Source organism: Trachymyrmex cornetzi, unplaced genomic scaffold (assembly GCF_001594075.2).
Source record: "Trachymyrmex cornetzi isolate Tcor2-1 unplaced genomic scaffold, Tcor1.1 scaffold147, whole genome shotgun sequence".
Classification (NCBI taxonomy): domain Eukaryota; kingdom Metazoa; phylum Arthropoda; class Insecta; order Hymenoptera; family Formicidae; genus Trachymyrmex; species Trachymyrmex cornetzi.
Genome location: NW_017296059.1, coordinates 847,235 through 858,197, shown reverse-complemented (window position 1 = coordinate 858,197; position 10,963 = coordinate 847,235). Strand labels below are relative to the sequence as shown.

Sequence of the window (10,963 nt, the reverse complement as noted above, 5' to 3'; positions counted from 1 at the left end):
CCCCCCCCCCCCCCCCCCCTCTCATTGTACCCCATCCTCTGCATCCCTTTCCTTTACTCGCTAATTGTTTTCCAACGTTGTCGTAAACAAGTCGCCGTTCCTAAAGAGTCTCGTAAAACAACCGTGGAAACGCGAACCTCGGCTCGTTTGTAACAAGTTGACCTATTTTAGTCACAACTCGGGACTAATTACCTTTCAACCCCGCGGAGCGACGAAGAAAATGGCGGCGGTCTTAATTCTCAAACGGTGTGCAATTTATTATATTGCGATAGAATTGAGATTGTATTGAAGGTGAAATTAATCACAGTGTAACTTCCTTTCAATTATTCATGGCCAAAGCTTCTAATACTTGCGTCACCCGTTATACTTTACATATACTATACGAAAAATGTAAGTAACAGTCATAAGATATTATTCAATGGCACAAAAAGTGCAACGTTTAGAAATATTACAACATTATTTTCCGCGTCACGTCGTCCGTACTCTTTTTCTCTAACTTACACTTTTGTTATCACGACGCAGATGCTGGACGTTAAGGATGGCGGAAGAGGGGTGTTCGTCTGCAGTAGCCCCGGTCCTGATCCTTACACATCGCAGGACCTTTATAATCCTGTCTACGAGGAGCTCAGCAACGGTAAGTGCCGATAATCGATGTTTACTTTGGCCGGCTTTGTCTGGGCGTCTCCTTTTACGCGTCGCAGTTTTTTTACGGAAAAAATCTCGGCGAAAAATCCTGAGAGTAACAATGCAACAGTGTAGAAGGAACAGTCAAAATTTTCACGAAACGATTTGATTTTAAAAAGATGAACTCAACGCATGAGAGAAATCGAATTTACCGCAAGGTTGTTTTAGATTTTATCTTATTGAGTTTTCATCGGTTGAAAAATAATAAAATAATACTTTTGTTTTCCTATAGATAAAAGATAATCTTGGCAAAAGGTTATCTAAAGGAATCCTAAATAAAGAAATAAACCTTATTATTTTTCGACTGACCAGTCAAAACTTTATAAAGATAAAATCTAAAACCAGCTATTGAAGTTACACGGGAAGAACGATATTGTTGAAATATCTAAAAATTTAGATAGATTAATTAGATACAGATCTGCAAATAATTTTTTGGACCATCAAAATAATTATGTAGGAAACAAGTGTGATGAGCATGCTGCAAAAAATTTTGATATTCTAACAATCAGCTTGAGCGTTCTACATAATTATTTTAATAGTTACAACAAAATTATTTTTAGATTTTTAGATTCAGTAAAACGATTCTTTTCGTACACTGAGAAAAAAAGTTATAGTTGTTAACTTGATTAAATGCGTTCAATTCGTAGTGATTATTTAGTTCAAGTATTTATATATTTAGGTTAACAAAATCTTGTAATTTAAAATAGGTTATTTCTTTGAATTAATAAATATTTTACAGCCCGTGGCCATTTAGTCGAATCAATTAATATTTTTTTGGAAGAGCAACTTTTTTTCTCGGTGTATACTTTAAAAGAGAACACTTATATGTAACAAACACTATTACATAAATAATACCATTAATAAATTTTACTAAATCATCTTAACTAAACACATTTTCATGCGACTTTTATAATAATCGACCAAACGATGAACGAATATTTCGCGAGATCATCAAGCTATCCCGTTGCCTTCTCGATGAAACCCTAACGTTCCCATGCAAACGCAAATCACGCACTCTCCTTTTAGATGAGACTCGCCTCTGAAGACGCTGGGGAGTATCCTCGGGGTCGAACATGCCCGCGGGAAACGCATAGGTACGGCACGAGTATACGAGTTTTCGAAACGGTGTGTCCGTCTGTCGGTTGGCTTAATACACGATTAACATGCGGCTGCGTTAAACTAGCGTTAAATCCCATCGACTAACGCGCGCTTTGCGAGACTTCCTCTTATGTATTTCCTTCTCCCCCCCCCCCTTCTTTTTTATTTGTTCCTTGTAACTGCGGGACTGCATTTATCAGAATAATCCGGCAGATTCGCGTGCGTCGCGATTTACGAGAAAGTCTGCGGCGTGGGAGATTTATGAGGCAAAAAAAAGTCGATGGAACTTTTTAAGGACGTTGGTACGAAGGATTTTGGAAGCGAGAATCTGCGTGTCGCAGAAGTTCCGGTCTGCGGAGTTCAATGAGTTCGCGAGATTGAAAATGTGCGAAAAAGAAAGATGGGATTTACGTGAATAGAAATCTATAAAATTGAAAAAGAATAAATCTCTAGAGTGAAAAATGAGAAATAGAATGGAAATATATATGAGCACAAGAGCACATAAATTTTTAAATTATCGAGAAAGTTGATGAAGATCTTTGTGATCTGAATGAAAGCACAAAATTCACAAAATATGAAATCTGTGCTCTGCAAGATCAAATCTATATGAATTCTAAGTAATTTTTATACTTTTAAAATCCTGACTCAATATTTATTAAGAATTTACAGGAGCAGGTGTCTAAACATCTAAAAATATACGTATATACTTAAGAATCAACGAATTAAAAAAAGTAAAGATCAACAAAATGTACAGTTCACGATACTAATATATCTTTCTCATAAAGAAGTAATCAAAGTATGAATTTGTTCAACAAACGAAAATCTGATAAACGCAGTTTTACGTTACATCTTCTTGTCTGTTTTTCTCTCATAATTTCTTTGAAATCGTTTCTCTTCCCTTTCTTTTTCTTTTGTCTCTTCCTCTCTTCCTCTCTTTCCCTCCGCTCTTCTCCGCCGTCGTGTATTTTACCGAAGGGAGATAAGCATGACACGACCTCTGACTTATACTTCCCATTAGTTGGACGGCTAATTAGTATGGTGATGAGGCTTTCGACGTTTGACGAGGACCTGGTAATCGAATATACATGCTGCACCGCGTGCATTAGTCGTAACCACGGGCTCGGCCCGCGCATATATACGCTATGTACGCATCATCGTTCTCCAGTTTCGAAACGAGAGAGAACGTCGATCTCGAAGAGGGTGGTCCTGTCCCTTACGGGCTTGTAAAAACGCCAGAGAATTTAACGGATCTACTCGGTGATCACGTCGACGAGGAGGATAACTCGCGCGTTACAAAATTCATGGAACTGATCAAATTGAACCCTGCCAAAACGAATTGCTTCTTCTCGACAGAATAATTTCCAGTTGCGAAAAATTCTTTTAATAATTGTCGAAATAATTTCGAAATATATATTCTTTCACATCTTCCAAAACGTTCAACCTCTAACTTATTCCCCGATAATCTATAGGGTAACTCCGATATATACGCCGCGGTGGGATTTACGCCGCGGAGGTTAGAAAAAATAGAAGGAGTGGAGGTAATTTTCTCACAACTACTCTGTTACATGCCTTTATATTATATTAGTATTGAGTTATAATTTCAGCTTCTTACTGTTAATATTAATGAAATTATTGTGAGTTGAATCGATTTGTCACTGTGTGTGTAACAAGTAGCATAAATTATGATCTACATAAAATGATTACTGTAAGGCGTGTAAAAGACCTAATGGTTATTTCGTGATACATATGTGTAGAGGAATAGTAAAGCATGTTGTATAGCAAAATACAAGTGCTTTGCTTTCGTGTTCTTTGTTTAGTTTGTTGAAACCCTTGCATTTTTGCCATATATCCTACCATTATCTATATATAGCAAAAATGCAAGATATTTCAAAAAGTTTATTTTTTAATACGAAAACTAAATATTTCGGATTTCTAATATTTTTTTCATAGTAGTAGACAGTACAAAGTTTTTACTGATATAATAGTTCGTTTATTTTAAACATAGTAAATAATACTTAATAAACTAAATTTTTGATAGGGGTGCGGCGTATATACCGGAGTTACCCTAATTATTTTATATAATATATATAGTATAAAAATATTATTTTATTACACACTTTATATCAAATTGATATAAACACATATTTTAAAACTTACATTTTAAAACTATATAAATTATTGTATATAAAGATTAGATTTATTTAGTCACACAACAGCTCGAGCTGTTATTATTGATTAGCACATATCGTGCTATTTTTGCAATCGAGAAATCGGAGATGACGGAAATTGCAGAAAATTCGAGATACGTCTCGATCGACGTCGAACGATTAACAAGTTTTCCTCCTATCCTCGTTGGAAGCAATGGAGGATATTTCGAGAGGACACTCGTCCGAGACGACGTAGAATATCTCAAGTGGTTTAATGGCCAACGAAGTGCGGACTTAATGTTGAAAGCCTGTCCGATAACACCTTCAATCTGTTGAAGAATAATTCGGCGCGGTACATCCCGTCTATCCCGCCTCGTTTTCGATCGAGCCCTCCGATCGCGTCTCTTCCGCTCCTGTCGTGAGATAAAAATTAATTGGACGAGCTCGTTCAATTTCTCGCGGCGACCGATTTCAGCCGCCACCGCCGTGCGCGGCATCCCGCAGCGTATTCCGGTTCCGTTTCGAAATATCCGTTTTACGCTGCGATTATTTATACGACGTCTCCTTTTTTTAACGTGCGTATACACGCCCCGTTGCGTCGTTAGTATTGATCGCGGCTCAACCACGACATTTCGTTGGAATAACGCGAGGCAATTAATAGAGAAGCGAAGCGAGTTTCGTGTTGCCGAATCGACGAAGCGAAATTTCAATGCAAAGCTAAATTTAAAGTATCAGCTAAATAGATCGTGGGTTACTCTATTTACATTCAACGGTGAAATCTTTAATTGTTACAATGCGTTTCTTATCCTAAATCAATTTTGTCCTGAAACTTCATTGTCTAGATTGTCCGTAAATCAAATAAAATCCTTCGCTCCGTAATCAAAGAGACAAATCCATTTTCTTCGTTGATATATAGTGTGGAATGGAATTGCGATTGTTGCCCGCATGAAACTTTACGAAATACTCTTTATTGGATAATTATGCTTCTTACAAAACAAAAAATTCAAATTATGAATATTATTAAGATAAAGATAAGTTTTAATAAAAAATAAAATTTAATAATTCTTTTAAGAGTGAAGTAATTTTAATTTTAGAACGCCGTTGATAAATAAATTTTATGTACAAGTAAGCGAGGTTATTAAGCGCTATACTTTCATTATGATTATTGTGGAGATAAGCTTTTCAAAATTTATATGTCAATTTGACGTCCCAAGTGATCAGTGTTATAACAAAGCGTATAAGTGATTAGAATTTTAAGCAGTTTTGTGTTATTACATATTTTATTTAAATATTATGAAGAGACACGAACACATACATATATATATAATAATTGGATTACATACTCTATATAATTTCAAGGTTGATAGTATTTAAATATTTTATCTTTAAAAGTATGAAAAACTTGTGTACATTAATTAAGAGTAGTCTTATTTTCTTGTAAATTTCCGTATCGATAGCAATATTATATCACTGATCAATATTGACAGTGTTTTGAAGTTAATCAACTATTAATATTTTTATTTTAAAAAAGATTAAATATAAAAATTGTGTATAACAGTTAAAATTTATATTGGGACCTAATAATATCAAAATAGTTAGTGCAGCGTACGTGTAATATTTATAGGTGCACAAGAAAGTTGAGTATAAATTATTTGAGCTGCAAAAATCAATAACATACAGGATCGATGAACGTAATTACAACTCGGAGTGTTGTGACGATATTATTAATCAAATGACATATGATTTAAAAACTATTAAGACCATAATACAATCTTTACAGGAAACAATTATTAAATCGCGAGAGAGAAACAAAATTTACACGAAGATCACAACTACATCAGAATTCCTCACATTAATCCATATCATGAATTAATCTCAAACTCATTTCACCTGAGTTTCTCAACAGAAGTGCGACTATAAATACAAATTTATATCTCGCAACCTTCTCTTAAACATATCTTTCTAAATAATTTACCTTCCCAGAAGCTAATTATCCATTTGATTAATTTCCACCGCGCGTTTGCCAAGGAATACTCTCGTTTTCTTGCGTCCAATTAACCTTCTCTGATTATCTCAGACAGACTTTATTCGCGATTAATCAACATCCCGTCTCGCTAAGAGTGAAATCCTGTTCTTATCCTCGTAATCATCATCATACCGTTATGTTAAGCCCTTAAACGAATTTCGATCCCGCAGGGGACCATCCGGAGACGGACGAGGAGAGCGAGTTGAATGCTCGCAATCGTCTACATCATCATCACCATCATCACCGTCACCATCACCGTACGTCCAGCGCGTCCAAACCAGCGAGCGAGGATGAATTCGCCGAGGACGAGCTGTCGATGGGTGAGCCATCGGAAGCGAGGATGCTCACTTCGAGCAGCGGCCCCACCTGGGGTACGTGCCCGGCCGGTGTCAGACCACCGCGCGAACGACGCGGCCGCAGCCCCAGGAGCCTCGATCGACGCAGACGAGACAAGAACCACGACATGGGCGAATTCCACGAGGGCATGCTGCTGGACGCGTTGCTTCAACTCTATCCTAGCGTCGCAGGTAAGTCTATTGAATTATAAGAGACTCTATAGAGTGCGTTCGGGGAGGTGTTATTAGCGCTATTCGTGTTATTCTAGCTTCATCGTTTATTAGACGTAAAACAAGGATAAAAAAACAATAAATAGCGCTAATAGCGTCTTTTCGAACGCACCCATATGATATAATAGATATGGAGATGAGTCAAGAATCCCGTGATCATGATATTTGCTGATTAGCTTGGGGTGAAAATTTTATTTTACTTATTTTATATCTTTAGTTTTATGATAAAAATAGTATAATATAATACACTGCCAATTCAAGTGTGTAAAAAATCAATATACGTGTGTAATTTACTTTTCCGTGTAAAAATAATAGATACTATAGACGTTTAAATGTATAAATCCATATTTATATATAGTATGTTATTTTTATACGGGAAACTATTTATACACATATATTGAAATTACTTTTTACACTCTTGGATTTGTAGTCAACGCTATTGCGTCATTCTATCTTTGTCATTCATTAGACATAACAAGGATAAAATACGATTTTTCATCCCAGCCAATCAGCCAAATATGACGATTACGTGACTTTTGGCGCATTTCCGTTAAACTGTTATAAGATCTCTAATAACGATATTTTGAGAAAAATGAAAAGATAGTTGTGTAAACGTATATAAAAAGGATGATAGAGAAAGATAGACTATGAAGATATTTCCCAAAGAAATTAATTCTGCTCGAAAGGTTTTTCGTAGTTGTAGTGCGCGCTAAACCAATATCTCTAAACTAACAATGATGTTTGCTTATCCGCTCCGTAATTGTTTACTGTTCTTACGTTATTGGCCGGCGACACATCGGCCTCTTGACTCGTTGGTGCTGCTCTTTTTCCTTATTTCTTGGACTCTCCGGCAACGTTTTTCTACCTGCTCTTCGAAGAACTGTTTGCTATTTTAATGTTTACCTAGAGTGCGTAGCTCCTTTACACAATCGAGCAATATAACGTTTCTAGGTTCTAGATTCCTTGAAACCTGTCGCAATATATCTATGTATAGATTCTTCTTCTCTTTACTTATTTATTAATGAAATTGAGTCAAACTTGATAAACTTGAATCAAAACTTTTCGAATGTAATGCACTCTTTTATATCGAAGTAATCTCTCGTCTTTATTCTCATTTTTACGATCGACTGCTGCCAACCGAAGGTTGGCGAAAACGGAGGGAGTATGCGTTTTTCTATCTTCAATTCCTATCTCAATTTCCTATTTTGATTTCCTATTTTGATTTCCTATCTCGATTTCCCAACTCTACGTTAACTTTTCAACTTTGTTATAGCATTCTAGATATGTAAGTGCATCTCCGAATTCCTATTGATTCGAGTCTCCGATTTCAGGCGTGGCCGGTACGCGAACGGGCAACGGCAGCACCCAGCGTCAGCAGTCCGTCCCGTCGGTGGCGCACAGGTTACCTTACTTCGTGCCACCCTTACCGGCTGCACAGGCTCCGCGGCTGGAGGAGAATCCCTACGAGAGCGTGCCGGTGCTGGGCCCCCTGCATCGTTACTCCAGCCAGAACAGGAGCAACAAGGAGCGTTCGCGCAACGGAAAATCCGGCAACGACAAGTACAAGTACCTGTCGTCGCAGCAACAATACAGCGGCGACTATTATGGTCTACAGGGCCAGTCCGATGTCACGACGCCGCTCTACACCCAGGTGGGCGGCGAGTACTCAGACACGTACTCGCAGCCAACCGATCGGCTGTTCGGCGACGATAAGTACACCCAGCCAGTGTATTACACGAACTCAACCCGGGACTCGGCATGCGATCAAGTAACCAATGCTGGTCGATTGTATCAGGGCCAACCTGACAGCAGTTTCGGTAGCGACAGCGGTTACAGTCATCACACGTCTGGTACCACTGGTACCACTGGCACCAGTGGCACTCGCGGCAGCAATTCCCGGACGAACCATCGCAGGGATAAGCAACGAAATTCCCATCACTCGCATCATTCTGCGGACTATATCGTGTCCTAATGGAGGACCGATCGCGACGTCTCTGAGGGTTCTCTTAAAAATGTGCTCTCGCTAAGAAGAGAGAGAGAAACAGAAAGACAGGATGAGACCTCGTTTCCGTCATATTATTGTCGCGATAAAATGATGACATCTATCATGCACGTTCATTAACGGAGAAAGCGGCTGACGCCGATTCGGCTGTGCTGAACTGCTGTATTTTGATACTTCGACGTCCACAGTTAAGAGTCAATAAAGGTATTCTTATCGCTTCGGTGTATCAAGTTGCGACGATTATGTTAAGCGGTTTGATCGTCGAAGCGACGAGGAAACCCGCGAGCAAGTGACAATTCGGACTTGACTAGAGAAACATAGTGATCTCTTAGTGATTTATACATGTAGTTGACACGCAAGACTATCTAACAAATTTATTTATAATCCAATGAGACTCAGGCTGGTACCAAAGGACGCTAACGATTACTTTTACCTTTTTAGTCCAATCCTTTGTAATTTATATACGTAGAGAAAGAGCGTTAACCGCGGAACGAGCGGACTTCGTTCTCGTCGTGATATCGTCACCTGCAAATCGTGCGACTACCAATCGCGAGAAGTTACGAAGAAACAGTGTTAAAATCATCTAGGCGCGATCAGTTCCATCGTTCTTTCAAGCAATTCGCAGTTTTATAGACTGACAAACGTGTGAAATGTTCAAAGTCGAAACCCGCAAAGTCGAAACAAAAATTTACAAATCTGCCTATTATAAGATGAAATTTGATAGTCTTAAAACTGATATCGAGAATCGCTAAATCCGGAATCTAAGACATCAAGAATGCGACATTTTTAGACCAAATAACGAGGTTATTTAAAATAAATGGCGTAAATTACGAAATAAACGGGTCTCGATTACGGGTGTTTTTTCCCTTCAGATTAACCACCGATCCACTGCCAATCCTATCCTAAACGGTCGGACATGTGCAGCCGACCAGCAAGTTTCGTACAAACTTTGATATGAAGTGTAATTTTTGTCTCGCCCTCGGAGAAACGGATTCGATCGCACATATATGGTAGGGAACATTAGATAGTATCACGCGGTTATCTAGTCCGATAATAATCACTTTTCGTACCAACGACGCTTTAGAGAGTCTCGTCAATGCGACACTCATGCACGCTGATAGTCTTGAGATAATAATAGTCTTGTAATAATAAATGCACAGTAAATTAACGCTGAATTCTCAAATCATTTGTAAACGGAAAAACAGAATAATATATGTTGAAATTTAATCGCCAGTTAAATTATGACAAAAGCATTATGCTGTTCTTTATCATTCAAAAAATTATGAAATTATTTAAAACAGATAGAAACAACTTATTTAGACAATATATTGTTTATGTGATGAACTGTTATATAATATAAACTAAGCAATATTTCAGATTACAATAAATACATTCCTAAGCTTTTTAAATTTGCAAAAAATGTTGCACGATTTCGATATAATAAAACATTTTGCAACTATCGAAGCAGAGTATTATTAGCCAAGTAAAATAAAATAAAAATTCAATTTTATTTTCAAGTATGAATTCTCTTTCTACTGTTTTTTTACTTCTACACAGATAATAAAATGACGCGAGATATACATATGAAATAAAGCAGGTTGTTTTAATTAGGTTCCATCATATGCACAGTACGATTTCGGGGATCGTAGATGCCACACGTATCACTAATATCATCGCTACACTGCCGCTAAATGTATGTACATATACATTCGCGCTTCCACGACTGGAAATTTTTGGGTGCGCGTGCGAGCCTTTTATTTTTGTAATCCCATCGCGGAAATGTAGAACTATAAAAGTCGCTCGATAAGAAGAAGGGAGTACGAGAAATTTTATTTCCGAGGAGAGAATCTACCTTTTCTTGCTCTGAAAAAGCTTTTCAATGAAACCGCGAATTTTCGTTCGTGATATTTCTCATATCGTTCCTTTTGAAATCAAAAATTCCTGATGATTGCAAAAATCTTCTTTCCTAATCCGGCAATAGCGCTTTCTAGATCGAATGGTGTACTTCGAAAATAGAAGACAAGGCACCATAATCGCACTAATGAAGTCTCGCTGTTATCAATAATGTAACAGTGACCGCGTATTAGAAAATTCATGAATCGCAATTGCGGCATGCTCGTAACTCCTGCTCCATTCCAAATCGCCATTTCGTATGCTAGCTTTATTGTGGACAAAGACTCAACGAGGCGACTCCGCGAATGGCCCAAATTACCCACGTGCATTATTAAGTACATTATCGCGATCGGGTCCGTTATTATATCGAGCGCCTTTACAAACAATCCTTGATCGGTAGTCGCACGTGGACGACTCGCGAGTTCGCAGATTATGACAAACCAACGTTGATTTATTCCTCAGGATGTTACTTCGTCCCGTTAAATTATTGATGAATGCAAAATCATTTTGGATTATGTCAATAATCGTTCTAATTTTACTCAAAGAA

The 10,963-nt window shown here is 37.7% G+C and overlaps 1 protein-coding gene across 1 annotated transcript in view; it reads left to right on the top strand.

Moving 5' to 3' along the window:
- The window catches only part of pxb (putative Hedgehog signaling attenuator pxb), a 110,370-nt gene extending 101,855 nt beyond the window's left edge, over positions 1-8,515 (top strand). The window contains exons 6-8 of the mRNA XM_018502031.1: positions 523-634; positions 6,126-6,482; positions 7,853-8,515. Coding sequence (XP_018357533.1) covers positions 523-634; positions 6,126-6,482; positions 7,853-8,493 — 1,110 coding nt within the window. The 3' untranslated portion in view covers positions 8,494-8,515. The remainder of the gene's footprint in view (positions 1-522; positions 635-6,125; positions 6,483-7,852) is intronic.
- Positions 8,516-10,963: the final 2,448 nt, after the last annotated feature.